This window comes from Battus philenor, unplaced genomic scaffold, assembly GCF_028537555.1.
Source record: "Battus philenor isolate CCGP_79_NKW_IND1 unplaced genomic scaffold, ilBatPhil1.0.hap1 SCAF_27, whole genome shotgun sequence".
In the NCBI taxonomy this organism is placed as follows: Eukaryota; Metazoa; Arthropoda; class Insecta; order Lepidoptera; family Papilionidae; genus Battus; species Battus philenor.
The window spans coordinates 9,687,752-9,704,088 of NW_027181690.1; the positions used below are offsets into that span (position 1 = coordinate 9,687,752).

At 35.1% G+C, this 16,337-nt stretch overlaps 1 protein-coding gene across 1 annotated transcript in view; it reads left to right on the forward strand.

Annotated features, from left to right (window-relative positions):
• The first annotated feature begins 314 nt into the window (after positions 1-314).
• LOC137925562 (inactive dipeptidyl peptidase 10) overlaps positions 315-16,337 on the forward strand; it is a 199,891-nt gene continuing 183,868 nt past the window's right edge. Inside the window, exon 1 of the mRNA XM_068769026.1 lies at positions 315-702. Within this exon, the coding sequence (XP_068625127.1) occupies positions 433-702 (270 nt within the window). The 5' untranslated portion in view covers positions 315-432. The remainder of the gene's footprint in view (positions 703-16,337) is intronic.

Sequence of the window (16,337 nt, forward strand, 5' to 3'; positions counted from 1 at the left end):
CCCTTAATAGAGAGAATATTAATAAACCTATATTGATAAAGTTTATCCTATAAAATTAACTAAAAATTTAGGCTTACTAATATAGGTACATATCATGATAAAATTGAGATTTTTAATTATATAAAATAAAACAAAGTTAATTATTCGATTGTAATATTAAATTTATATTAAAATAAATATACAAAAATGTACACAATGTATAAAGAATAAAAGTACAAAATTTACTTAATACAAAACATAAACATAGTACAATTTCGCAACATCACTTTGACTCTGGTTTCTTTCAGATTTATTAATAAAACAATAAATTTATGTCTAAATTATGATTCCGTGCATGACTGTACACGAAAATAATGCTATACCAAAAATTGTATTATCGATGTGAAAAAGTGAAATTGTGAAGTGATTTGAACTCCTAGATTAACATTTAAAATGGCGTCGTCGAACAGTAAGGAGAGTGCTAAAATAACGGCGTCTTTGGACAGCTTGAAGTTATCTAGCAAAAACACTTCCGTTGGTTCATCCAAACATGCCTCTTCTGAGTCAGTGCTGTCCCGAAAGGACAAAGAATGTCTGCAGATGCAAGAGTGCAAGAAGAAACTGTTGGCAATGGAACCGCAGATCATAATAAGAGATGAAAACGTCGTTCTTAGATCTCCACCTCAGAAGAAGATCGTTATGCCTCCACCTATAAATCCTGAGGTGAGTATGATCTAGTTTATTGTGTTTTCATATATTAATTTTTTTATTATTATACCCGCTATATAGGCATATTGTGATGGGAGTCCTTTGGTACACAATAAACTGGTAGTGGCGTGGCCGTCTAAGCCTCCACCAACAGAATATGACGCCTTCAAGTCATTTATGGGTATAATCAAACAGACAGGCATACTGTACCAGTCAACGTATAATGCTGCGAAGTTAAGAAGTAGGCTCATGTAAATGCTATAATATAATCTATACATGCATACAAATATATAAAATTAGAGTACCTGTATGTAATATTAAAATAATCGGTTTTTATTGTATTCATATGAATGAATATACGGCACATATACCAAAATTACACTTTTTTTTTATTTTTTGTCTGTCTGTCTGTTTGTTTCGGCTTTTTTTTGGAATAACGGGACCGATTTAGACAGGACTAATACTGAAAGATAGCTGATGTAATAAGGAATAACTTTGGATAACAGTATATTCACTTTCGTTATTAACTACCTTTTGCATTTTTACTTCAAATTTTCAATGCCGGAGCGGTTAAAACCGCTCGGGTTTTCTGTAAAATATGTCGCAGAAACGTTACTTTCCGGTCGCCTTAATAATAAAGTTTTGGCTACTCAATAATTTTCGTTTATCATACATTAAGGAATGGATGCGAGTAGCGCGGGACCGGCCATTGTGTCGATTCTAGAGCATCTCTACGCCTTGCATAGGACTTCTAACAGCTGACATTCATGAATGAATCAATAATTACATTAAAGAGTTAAAAAATGCTATGAACTGTAGTAAGTTTTATTTACAAGTTTTTGTTTAATTATATAAAAAATGTAATCGAATGTATACCAGAAAAATTGACCCAAGATATATATGTCATTCAATCATTCATCATTTATTCCTATATCCCCAAGATGGGACGGAGCATCCACAGAACGTCGCCATCCCGAGTGGTCCACGTTGTTCCAACAGCCTTCACTTCTGCAGTGATCGTCTGCCGTCAGGTTTACTTTGGGCGGTCATCTTCGCTTTCTTGAGAATTCCATTCTAGGGCTTGCCTCGGTATGTGATCAGGGTACCTTCGGAGCGTGTGGCCTATATAGTTCCACTTGCAGCGTTTGATCTGCTGGCCGATCGGCATCTCACCGCAACGTGAGTTAGCCTAAGAGCTATGTTGATCAAAAAGACCATGAGATATTAATATAAAATAAAGATTATAAAAAATATAAAATTAAGGAAGAATATATAAAATAAAGATTTAATTAATAAAGAAATCAAGATCAGGCAATCGCAAGATAAATTTATTTTCAATTTTAACTTTTTTTTCGTTTATATAGTAATTTTAAATTCGACCCTCGAATTTCGTTGTTTTTAATACGTCATTCAAGACCGACGCTGGTGGAAAATGAGGTAATAATTTACATGAACGGTCCACTCGCCCTATTCGTATTATTGCGTAACTGCTAACAGAAATGACTAACTGTTTTCCATAATGGGATAAACAAGCATATAAATCATTTCATATTTTGCTAACAGGGCTTACTGCTATATGCTATATTTCTCTGCTATATCCATTTATAAACAAAATGAAGTTGTGACGTTCGACGTTTGAAAAATTCTTTTGGAGGCGGCCTGTATTCAGTATCTTTCGGCGACATTGATAAGGTTAGCTGTTCACCATATAGGTGGACATTCTACGATGCGATATATATATATATATATATATATATATATATATATATATATATATATATATGTGTGTGTGTGTATATAAATGATTGACGTATTAGAAACAACAATTTAAAAATTCGAGGGTCGAGTTTAAAATGACTATATAAACAAGAAAAATTAAAATTGAAAATAAATTTATCCTGCTGATTGCCTGGCCTTGACTTCTTTATAAATTAAATCTAAATTTTATATATTCTTCCTTAATTTTATATTTTTTATAATCTTTATTTTATATATATATATATATATATATATATATATATATATATCATGGTCTTCTTGATCAACTTAGGTCTCATTACCTTGATTTTCTATGACGCTGGAAGCAAGAAAACTGGTAGAGTCTTATTACGAAACCTATGGATGCGTCAACGGTAGACTACCTACGGCTTAAAATAATAATTATTACATTGATATATTATCTGTATATACTACTGTGATCAAAAAGTAAGTTAAAATTGTCATTTTAAACTACCGGGCATTAAGAAGGCGGCTATCCGTAATATTCGCCAAGTGTCTGTTTGTCAAAAGGTTTAACCATATCTGTGTTATAAGTATTTTTGTCAAAAGTTTCAATTTTGACAAACGCGTCAAGTTCCGATTTGTGCGAAAATCGCTCCATTTTTGGAAAAAAGAGCGTCATAAACTCATCTCATATCTTTATGCAACCACCGTATTTGCCTGATTTGACTCCGTGTGACTTCTTGCTATTCAACAAACTCAAAAGGCCAATGCGAAGACACCATTACGATTGAAGAGATAAAAATCGTATCAAAAGAAGGTCTTGAAGGCTATACCGGAAAAAAACTATTTCGACTGTTTTGAAACTTGAAAAAGGCTTTGGAGCGTAGTGCCCCGCCCACTGCCACTTAGACAAGCAATTCTTTGACCAACGTCGGCGATCTTGGTTCTCCTGCTAGCAGCTGCTGCATAAAAATCCAATTAATCATTTTTTAGTACCATTGACTATGCAACATAATGTTTGAAATTAAATCGATGTCAACTTACGAATTCTGCGTAGTTTCACTACACTTGATGAAGGTTTGATGTAATTAGTGTTTGTGAGCGTTACCCGGGAACAAAGGGGAGAAACCTTCTAGAAAGTTTACATGTCTCGATGAAAACTAATTACGAACTTCAATTCAAACCCCTTCTTAGTCTATCGTTGACTTCAGCTTTCTCTTCTTGGTACAGTCATTAAAAAATTAAATGTCTCAGGAAAATTTATTGCTTTTTAACCCACTATTCCTTTACAGTGGTACATCGAGTAACCAAAAAGGTTTTATAAAAATAATTACATTTTACATTGAAAATACAATACGACGTGTATCTAAGTGTAATAAAACAGAGCGCATTACGTAAAAAAACTATGCAAAATTAAATTATTAAAATATAATTTTAATTTGTTTTACGTGTATTTTAGTATTCTCTATAAAAGACATTTTATATTCGATAGATTAAAATGACCTTAAAAATCTTTATTTGGCATTTGAATTGAGATTTGAATTTTATTATCAATTTTACACAAAGAGGAAACGTAAAATCTGTATATCGGTTACTACACCCACTGGCGGTTTTCCAACCAGCGTGTACATTTGGCAGTAGAACCAAATACACCACGGAATTTCACTTCGATATATGTTAACTAGTATGCCATAAATATAAAAAATTAACTGAACAGAAGTAGAAACATAGGTAATCAATTTGAAATTGCTCTCAAACAAATTATAAACGTAAAAATAAATATCGTTTATAATAATTACTTCTTTACATCATTATACTAATGCTGGAATAGTCCAATTCGATAGTTGCTAGAATCAGATTAAGCTCTCCTTTCACTTAGATCCCTCCTTTAAGCTAAAACTATAACCTTATTTTATTTAATGGCCCCCAGGAACTTTATTTTACAATGATTTTTTATTTAAGTTCTCCTCTTTTATCCTTCAAAATTTCTGTTACTACATCTTCTTCAATCATATTTTCTTTTGTTCTCTCCCTTTATTATAATTTCTTACACATATTGTCACTCTTCCTTCGCCATATTTTTTGGTATCACAGCTAGTTATAAAAAACTAAGAAGGTTTTCTTAACGGCCGTAGAGTTTGAAGACCTTTCGTTTCCGCTATCATGTTTTAGGAAAGGAACTTTATTTTACTGAATTATACTTTGATTCCTGATCATCCTAATATCTTGGAGGAGTGCATACTAGAGAAGAATAGATTGCATCGCCAAGGAAGAATGAGTTTATTTTGTAGTATTGTAGTGATTAAGATGTGTAATTTAAGATCAAAGGTAGTGGGTTCAATTTTTGACAGGCAATACTTTTTTAATACGGCCATTGCTCGAAAAAAGGTAAAGGAAATGGTCTATCAAGAAATATATTAAAATAATTAATATCCGGTTATCACAGTGACTCTCATCATCATCATTTTATCCATAGGAGTGTAATAATTTTATAAAAGGTAGTTTTATTTTTCTTAAATAGCAACACTACTCGACCCTGTCACTCTTGTGACAACTTCCAGTAAAAGGATTGAGAGTGGTGGGGTTGAAACAGCGTTTTGATTATTGAGTCGGGAGCTCGGTCACTCGTTCGATAACCATAGGAGTGATAAGTCTAGTGGAAACTACGCTAGTTGGCGAATAAGAGTATAAAAAAAGGGAATAAAGTATTTACTGAGCTGTGAATATGAGTTTTTCTAATATGAGATCCCAAAGATTTCCAATAGGAGCGCTTTAAAAAGTGTCCTGCATTTAGTGTCTTCCGACGACCCTTACAAGATTAGTTTTTTTCTTATTCTGCCCCCGTTTTTGGGGGTATTTTGTTCCCCCTGCAATGTATGGAGCAGGGATGTTACATTTTGGGTAAAAGAGTTTTAGCGGTTTTTTTTTATTTATATGGTCCTTCCTTTCATGACAAAATCTGTTATGTCTTCCTTTTGTCATTTCCTCATTTTCAAATCTTTTTTTACACATCACCTTACTTCTGTCATTCATTTTAATTTTACTTTAAATATCAGAGAAATAATTGCGTAAATGAAATAACTTCTTTTTTCTTACGATTACCTCGTACTCTCAATAAACATTGCCGTAACATTTTATAGCTTAAGTCACGTGCCGCTATATATAAAAACAGGTGGACGATTCGGGTTTTATTAGCGTTTTAAACACCCGGCTTCGGAGGGTACGATGTACGTGTAAATAAATAAATTCGCGCGACTCCGTGTATTTATTGTTCTAATGACGACGCAATATGTACCTCCTGTGCTTTATTTTGTTTCTTTGGTTTGACATAATTTTCTTAAAGAAATTCTTTTATGCGTTTAGTCATACTAGGCTAATATTTCACAACTTAAAAAATGTTTTAATAAAAAATAGTACCAATTAATTCTTGCTATTTATAAGTTTATATGACGGAACGCTGTAATGGATATAGATAGCGCCGATAGATGTCGCTAGTAGTCTATTGCCTCGCGCTATGGTTTAATGCAAGGAATACATAATAGCATCACACAGTTAAGTCTGACACAGTTCTTTTAGACCTGCTCGAAGGCTTTCTTTGAGTCAGCCTCTATACACTCTAACCCACTTATAGCTAGCGCAATACCTACTGCATCTCTTTTAAGAGCCTCAAGAGGCGTCCTAAAGACGTTGTCAATGATTCTTTCTCAGGGTTACCAGGGAATTGTGTTTACATTAAAACTTAAACTAAAAAATACTATTTTATATTCTTAAAAAATATAATCCCGCTGAGGTATTTAGCGTCCAAATAGGTGATAATACATAGAATTTTGAATAAACAATTTTTATCAAATCGGAGAAGCTTCAATGTGATTTAAGAATCTTCTAGAGCTCTTCTTTATACAAATGTATGGTATTTACATACATATGTATCTTTATACCATACATTGTCTAGAAGAAATTGCCTCGTGTGATCCGAAGACCGCCCACTGTACTTTGTATTTATTCCTATTTCCCCAAGATAGGGCATCCGAGCGGTCTTGAGCTTCGCGCTTTACTTAGCTCCACATCATTCCAGCTGCCTTTACTTCTGCAGCCTGCTTTGGGCGACCACGTCTTCGCTTTCCTTGAGGATTCCATTTTAGGATTTACCTCAGAATGTGATCAGGGTCCTTTCGAAGCGTGTGGCCTATCCAATTCCACTTGCGGTGTTTCATCTCCTGATCAATCGGCTGGGATCTCATCTCAGCAATCTCCGCTGTACACTTTCTCGGGCCAGTATATAATGAGAATACGTCGATGACAGTTGTTAACGAAGACTTGGAGCAGACGCGAGATATCTTCTTGATCTTCCACGTCTCGCATCCATATAGCAACACGGTTTTCACTTTGAACCTGAATATTCTGAGCTAAACTCTCTTTTTTCTCATATACATATTTATATATATGTTTATGTATATACATATATTTACCAGCGTGTGCAATAAATCATTAAAGATATTCGTCATATAAATTACGAAACAAAACAAAAATTATATCATTCGCCAATTTTACCTTGTCAGTAATTAAAAAGTAGACTCATGTAGAAATTCTCTAACTATAAAGATATTAAGCTTTCAGTTCTCTGCCGCGTCAAACTCTTGACTTTAGTCAAAGATAAAATAACGTTTCGCATTATAGTTATATATATAAATCTGTTTTCATAAATCACTCCCGATGATATGTCACATATTGAATATCTCGATGAAATAAATCCTGAGGTCTCCCAGACACGAAGGGTACCGCCTGGTACTAGTGAAGAAATAGAAAATTCGTATCTTTGATATATCTAAACGATTTGATATTAGTTGAAAAAAAAATTTAATATTGAATAAGTATAGTTCTATTTTCCATTTTGTAATCAACTTCGTTGAGTTTAAAACTAAATTATATAAGTAATTGTTAAGTTGAAATAACAGTGGGCCCGTCACCAACTTCAAACCAAAAAAAAGAAATAACGAGCTTGTTAAGATCGTCAAGAGGACACTTGCTGGTTCTTTTGGAAATCCATGGGGCAGCCTTTGTCCAGTAGACATATAGCGGCAATAATAAGTACATTATGTACAATAAGTATACTAGATATTGATAAATTTACAAATAGCATTTCTATTTCCGGAAGAAATGTAACACAATAATTTTATTTCCGTATGCCAGAATATGTATGACTTCCAACGAAGACACAATTTTACTCAATTTTCGCACAGAAATATGTTCACCCGTTTATATAACTCGGAGTGTTTATCTTCTGCAATCGTTTAATACAATTTTCCAAAATAAAAAGTTAGGTACATTATGAGTTCAGATTTTTTAGGGTGTTTTGTTTACAATGTATTTTTTGCGTTTACCGAGCGCAGACAGTTGGAAGAGGGATTGCCGCTATTTCATACGGATCTTTCTTCTCCCAGCTGCGAGCCACGGCAGAATTTTATATATACAATTCGTCTTATAGATAAATACAGCTAAAACTTATACATTTAAACAATATAATTTAAAACTTTTGTTTAATTATTCATTAATCAGACAGTTGGAAGAGAGATTGCCGCTATTTCATACGGATCTTTCTTCTCCCAGCTGCGTGCGAGTCACGGCAGAGTTTTATATATACCATTCGTCTTATAGATAAATACAGCTAAAACTTATACATTTAAACAATATAATTTAAAACGTTTGTTTAATTATTCATTATTTAATGCATTATTTTATTGCAAGGGGCTGCTTAAACACTAGACCGTTAAATGCCTTAAGTGTCTATTTTCTTCAACTGGTACTCTTAGATGTTTTAATGTTTTTCTTTAGAACTGTTATGGATGCATTAGATGATGGAGATATTAGAGTTGCTGACCACTCTCCTAAGCTGGATATCATATATTTATTCTTGTTTCTTTAACTTTTTATATAAATGTGATTGATTATAGGTGTACAGGCTGTCAAGGGGTGAATGTATAACTCATATTTTAGCGAAAAGCTTTACGTATATCTAATATATAAAATTCTCGTGTCACGGTGTTCGAACTTGAACTCCTCCGAAACGGCTTGACCGATTTTTACCAAATTTTATATGCGTATTCAGTATGTCTGAGAATCGGCTACTATCTATTTTCCATACCCCTAAGTGATAAGGGTGGTCCACCCCTAAATTTTATTTTTAATTTTTTAGACAATTTTTTAGGTATTTATTTTATTATAATACAGCATACAAAAATACATACAAACCTAAATTTTCACCCCTCTACGATCAACCCTTGTCTTACATTTGTTAATTAAAAACTTTAATTTTTTTTGCAAAACAACGTTTGCGGGATCAGCTAGTATATATATATATATATATATATATATATATATATATATATATATATATCAATCCCCATGTATAAAGTGATCATTTTGAAATAAGCATTTTTCTCTATTAGAATGCAACAGTAGTACATAGTATGCAGGTTAAGAGAGTAAACATAAATCAGAAGTAGAAGATAATACTTTGGTTTTTCAACCATTTATGGCAGAATATAACCTTTATATCCATTATTTGTGAAACCAACCAAGTCATGATAATGATGATATTCCGTATCTATTTAAGTGAAAGAATATCGCGGGGAAACCAGCCTAGGATGCATGGCCAAAAATCTAAAATTAATGTAATGATATCAACGGATCTACAATGTATTTAAAATAACTTTTTTTTTTAATACTTTCATCTCCAACCGCAAAGTTAAGCAAACATAGATAATTATCATAAATTCCTCGAACACAAATAAATCATTTGAATACGATCTCAAAGTTTTTTATCAAACTTTGTTTCCTCAATATTACGCCAGGAGATATTTCCTCACATAGATAAATTATTAATGAACATTGAAATATCAGAAAATAAACTTTTAATTTTAACTTTTTAACTAATACAAAGTTTTAATATTCTTAACTATAATAATTAGTAGTATTGACAACATTCAAGAGATCCAATTCGTTCACGTTCAAAAATATATTTATATTTCTATTTATAACTGATGTACAATACCTTTCGCAGGATCAGTCCCGGACATTACCTTTAACAGAAGATACGTAAATCTAGTCAGTATATTCTATAAATACGATGCTTTTAAACCGAAACATTTCTAGTAGAAAATATAATCAAGCAAGATGGCGTCTTACAAAAAGAGACACAACATTTCCCTTCTATCAATTCTCCCTTGACCTATGTATACTTAGTTACCTACTATGTCTCCTGCAGTAAGATAAAAGGTGTCTTGATTCATTTCCAGTTGGATCTGTTTAAATTTTCTCCTTCACTTTGCTTTTTGAGTTTCACTTCTGCGAATGCGATGCAGCGTCTTTACTAAGACTACTTTTTTAGAAAGACTAAGTTGGGACATGACACATAAACGGTTGAAACATACTGGGATAATTTTAGAATTCATAGATTGTCTTTGTAAATAATCTGAAACCTCCCGTATCGTACAACATGTAAGATAACTATAGGATATAAGTTGTAAACAACACTTTTGTACATATCACTTTATTGGAGGTATGCCAGTTATATAAGATCGCGAAGAGTTGAGTTATTAACAAATATTTAATGGAATCAGGCGTTACCTTGCGGAAGTCCATCTTAAGTAAGAAAAGGACCAATATTTATATATATATATATATATATATATATATATATATATGTGTGTGCGGAAGTGGCTAAATATTAGTCCTTTTCTTACTTAGAAATTAACGAAGAAAAATACATGCGTTTGCTGTCGTTACCGAGTTTTCACTTGGACGATCGGTGCTTGCGAGCATCGACGTCATCGATGCCACACGCATGCGCATGCGCACACGGCTCTGCGCTCTCCACCCGACCTCGCGTCACGGCAACTCCGCTAAATGACGCACAGTAACACGGTTGCCACAAACATAATATCATTTGCGTTTATAAACCTATTATTTCATCGTATATTCATGGCAATCCAGGAGGTCAAAATTAAACACTAGATCAGGCCAGAATACTCCAAGAACAGTTTGTTAACTCAACTCACGTCAGTCACCCGTATAGCATTTTTACTATCAGTTTGCATCAACACAGTAACCTTTTTAGCATTTTTAATGGAATCAGGCGTTACCATGCGGAAGTCCATCCTTAGTTAGAAAAGGACCAATATTTAGCCACTTCTGCACATGCCGCTGATAAATGCGTATGCGGCAAATGATGCGAATCACACAACTGCCACCGTCAAATCACTCAACACGTGTTTCACCCCTCGCATCTACAGGAGCTATGTTACACCGATTAGTGCCGAACACAGAGTCATCTTTGTGTAGTAATTTGGCGGTGGCGGTTGTGTGATTCGCATCGTTTGCCGCATACGCATTTATCAGCAGGCTGGCGGGCGGTGCACTTTGTTGCACGACTACCACTGCATGTGCGGAAGTGGCTAAATATTGGTCCTTTTCTTACCTTTTTAGCATTTATAGATTCCTCTAGCTTTAAGTGAGCAGTACATATAAGGTGGTTAACTTTAACCTCGTCGATATAACTTAGCTCGACAGCTGCCTTGGCTCGTGGCTTCACATTATATGTTATATACGATCGTGTATATAGTACTGAACAGAGGTTTAGTTTAAAAATTTTTACTACACACGAGTGCAAGATGAAATTGTGCGAATGACAACAAGGTTAGTTCTACAAAAAAGAAGACAATTTAGTATTACATGTAACGAAGAAAATAATTGTATGTTTATTATAACTACGAAATCTATATTAATGATTTTATATATCCTCAGCTGCACCTCTGAGATATATATGTAATTTACAATACTGTATGTTACAACAATATTATAATACATTAATAATGACAGCATTGTTTGAGTGATGATCTGTTATGGCTTTTGGCATGCGCTGAGAGAGTCCTAAAACAAGGTAGACATTGTTCGGATGTATCTTTCAAGCTACTTGGAATAAATAGTGTATAAATCGATGTATTTGTGTGACCTCGTGTATTCATATATCTATATATGTTTGTATTTATTTATCTGTATATGTTCTATGTATGTTTTTGTTTTGTCATTGTTTGACATTGATTCATAAATGTTCTTAGTGAGATAGTTATGAGGTAACAATCGTAACTAATTTTATATTTCTAAGTTTGTAATTTCTTACTGCCTTTTGTAACTGTTTATCTTTTATAAAGTAAATAAAAAAATATATATGACCGGAAGCTTTTGCACATAATCAACTGTATATCTAATACAGTCGCAATTTATAATTTGAAATAGCTATAAAATACACGAATATGTACTTCGAAATTTATTGTAATATAAAAGTAATTCCGTGGTTATTAAAAATCATAAAACAGTTTATATATTGAAAAAGTAAGTTAACGATCTTTATACTAACTTCTTTTTAACTGCTTTATTGATAACTGTGTGTTTATTTATAAATAAACTACATAAAAAAGTACGCAGAAGCTGATGAACAAAGACTTCACCATCATGTGATGTGATATCCAGCTCTTTGAAAATACAGATATAGTGCGAAGACAATATCGTTTGAGTTAGTATGGTATTATACTATTGTGATAGTGACTTAACTGAAAAAGAACCCAATAATAAAGTGACTTCCCCTTAATAAAGATAATAAGAACAGTGTTAATAAACACATTCTTAATATACTTTCTTGTAGTAAATTAAGTTAAATTTAAATAGCTTATTAACCTATAAGTTAGATTTTCATTTTTGTTGTGTATCTAATGAAACGTAGATACACACAAATAAAATAAAAAAAATACTACACATATTAAATGTTCATAAAAATAGGAAAGAGTCATTTCTATATCTTTGTAAAACATTGATTTTCTTAACTGATATTAGTAATAATATTATGATATAGTAAAAAAAAGAATCAACTTGATACACATTTATATGGCATTTATTTGTGAAAGTCATGTTAGTGGTTTAGTATAAGGTAACCCTTTAACCCAGATTAACAAGAATAGGACTATGGTATCTCTCTTCAGTGATATGAGGAGAATAAAAGAACATCGGAATCGCGGACATTGAGGGTGGAACTTTATCATCCACTCAACGCAAACGAGAGGCAGCAATTTGAGTGGCAAAAAGGCAGTGGTCTGTATTGTTGCGGTACAGTGAGGATGCTGATGGAGGCACAGCTTACTTTGGAATAGTAGTGAGGAGTAGCAATGAGTTCCGTGGAAGATCTGGCAGCCCATGTAATGTACCGAAGACGACCACCGAAGGTTTTAGTGGAAAGCATTCTCACATAACTCTGTCCTTCCGCCAGAAGGCAGGGTATCTTGTGTCCACGTATAAGATTCCCCCCCTCCCCGAATCCAAAAAAGAAGAAAAGTGTAAAGTACCATATTTAAATGAATCGTAAAGTAAACTACCCATTATTAGTACTTTTACCTTTTCCGTACTATGTTTGTCTGTAAGAGATTGCCTTGTGTGATAAGACCGCCCATTGTACTTTTTTGTATATTATTGTAAAACTTATTAAATGTATCCTAACGTGTACAGTAAAGGTTATTAAATAAATAGATAAATAAATAAAGATAATGCCATATTTGAGTTTTGTAATTGTTGTTCAATGTATATAGACTTATCGTAAAACTTTACTCATTGCCCGTTGCCATAAGGGGTTTCCGTTTACACAAATAAATGATCCCAATCTTCAGTTCGGAAGTTTCTGGAACAACTTTATCACGGTCGGGTCAGATGATCCTTTGTTAAAGACCTTTCTATTTTATGTTCTTGGAAATAACGTTTTCATTCGGGTATTTATTTACATGAGATTTACGAAATAATTTTGTTAATATAACGTTATAAGATCATCGTCATATCATATAAACCGATAGATGCCGACTTAGGCCCACCCATTTAAGGCTTGGGTATCCCTTTGAGGCGGCGACAGTCCTGGCGCGCTTTCCGCCCCTGAACATTTTGGTGGAGATGGGTGCGACGGTCTACGACCGTGTCTGCACCCTCTGCCGGGACGGTGGTGGCGATCTAGACCGAGTGCTCGAGACGGTCAGACGGCGGGAACGGCGCGGGGCGCTCGCAACGTGGCGCGTTAAGTTCTCGAAAGAGCGTTATGCGCGCAGACGCGTCGTTGGAGCGATCCTGCCCGTCTTCGAGGCCTGGATTCAGCGACGAGACGGAAGGCTCACCTACAGACCTACGCAGATGATCACCGGGCACGGTTGCTTCGGTGATTACCTGTGTAGGATTGGACGCGAATCAACTGCGAACTGCTTCCACTGCGGTGGGGCCGTCCAGGATTCCGCCTCGAACACACTCGCGGACTGTCCGGCGTGGCAGTCGGAGCGACGGATCCTGGCGGACAAGATCGGACAGGACTCTTCCTTGCCAGCAGTCGTGTCGGCGATGCTGAGCGGGTCATCGGCGTGGAATGTCGTGGCCTCTTTCTGTGAAACCGTCATGGTCCAGAAGGAGGCGGCTGAACGGGATCGGCAGAGGACAGATCCCGCTTGGAGACGATGCCGTCAGCGCAAGGACGCGCCTCGCGACGGCCCACCAGTGAATGGTGCTCCCCTACCATAAACAGGGCCTTTGGAGTCGCGGGAGTTTGGGTGGGGGCCCTAAACTCCCACTAGCTTCGGCGACTCTGAGGCGGACGATGGTTCGACGTGGTCTCGAACAATCGTGATAGCATCACGAGAGTTTCGGGGGTAGCGTATAAACGCATACCCCGGGATGGGCTATCGAAAATAGCTCGGCGTGAGGGAAGACCGCGTGGCGATCCCTGACCGGGTAATACCGCGGTTCCCCGTATAGCGCAGAGGGCAATCACCGGGAAGGGTTTTAATGGGTATCCAACATACCCCTGTTCTCCTCCCAGAGGCGGGGCAGCTTGAACGTCCGGAAAATTCCCCCCCTTGGCTTGGGTATCCTAGATAAATTACCGCAATGGCCGGTCTTACGCTGACCGCATTCAACAACTTTCCACGTCGTTTACTATGTTGTCGATCCACCCAGTGGAGGGTGTATCCATGCCGCGTCTACCGGCTTATGTCTTCACACGAGAGCCTTCCGACCACACAGACGGTCTTGCACCGTCTTGCAACCACGAGCGATGTGTCCCACCCACTTTGTCTTCACACGAGCAATTCATGCTACGTCAGTGACCTTACTTCTACGGATCTCCTCATTTCTAATACGATTTCGGACCGAAGCTCCGAGCAAAACCCTCTTCATAGCTTTGTAATAAAACTCGTCGTAAGCGAACGCAGAAAAAAATAAAAATGTTATGAGATACTGTATAAAAATCTCCTTGCAAAGCTCGTTAAAATAAATAATAATTAAATGCAAGTTTATGAATACTTTATCACTATCTAATTAATACAGATATGAAAACCTACAATGTATTTTTGTTGGAACATTAACTCTTTACTCTTGGCTCATCTAACACTCTGTTTTATGGCTATTACATATTAATAGCTTGCAGAATTATCTGCTCTTCTCATTGCATTGTTGTATTAATGTTGTTATGTCCACTGCTGGGACATAACTCTCGTTAGTTAGGTAAGTAGACGAAACATTCTAATAATACTGTAAATCGACAGATCATTGTTTCTGCCCACAGACGTTCACTGTAAGCCTTTGATCTCCCCCAAGAATATCTAGGGGGTTATATACCATAATCGCCACTCTTGATAGACGGGTTGGCGATTGGAATGTGGTATGGTTTGCAGAGAACCCTGCTGCCCAACTCCCGGAAACTTTTTTGTAAGTTGTAGCAATCTTACATAATTAACGCAGAATGTGAATTATATTGGATTATCACTACGACAAGTAATTACAGAATTCATACCTGTGCATTGATTTAATTATCATAATTTTTTAATTGACTCGCGGATATGACATACTTCGTACTACCAGAAATTACAGGCCGGTCGCATTGAAAAAGAAAAAAATGAATGTGACGTATTTAAGATTAAACATTTTGCTAATGTATAAAATATCAAATAAATAAAATTTTGCCGTCGATAAATACTGACCCATAAATCTCTTAAGCGACAATATCAATTTGACAGGTGATCTGTCAAAGGAGAAAATTTTCTTCAGCAATTACATTATATGAAATATTTTCAAATTATTTAAAAGAACAGAATTAATATTATGTCAGATGGAAATTTTTTAGTCGTTTATTATTTTTATTAATAACGAATTTAACAAGTTTTTTTTTATTTATTTGCTTAATGCCTTTAGGCATTGTCTGCCAGTCATCTCAATGTAGTGCATAGACAATTATTGGGCAGGTGACTAAACGTTATAAGAAAGTTATTGTTTAACGTTATAAGTTATGTAATAACATGAATACTTACTTACCAACATATATTACAAAAAATGTAAACATTTACATAATTTTCATGTAAGTAAAATCTCTATTAAAATTGTGAGTTACATAAATGTAAAAACGTAAAATTTATCTAAACAATCCACTGTACAATATGTAACAAATGGAAATACAAAAAAAAATTTGAGAACGCTTCCCGAAAAATACGAATGTACACAATTTTTACAGCGATAGCCCTATGAACTCTAAATTCGAATGCGATAGCATATCTCAACTATCCACAAACGGAATCTGAATTTACTTTTTTTTTTTAAAAATCGATTTTGTACCCTTCGTTTAATAATCTATTTTTTTAGTCGGACGATCACTGTTGCCTTGTCGATATTTACAGAATTCACGTTTGAAAAAACAGAAGGCACAGACGGTGCCTCGTTTTTCATAGCTCCCGTCAGAGCTTCGGGCATACGACTTTATTACCTCCCCCAAGAATATCTTCGGGTATATATACCATAATCGCCACTCTTGATAGGCGGGTTGGGGATTGGAATATGGTATGGCTTGCAGAGAACCCTGC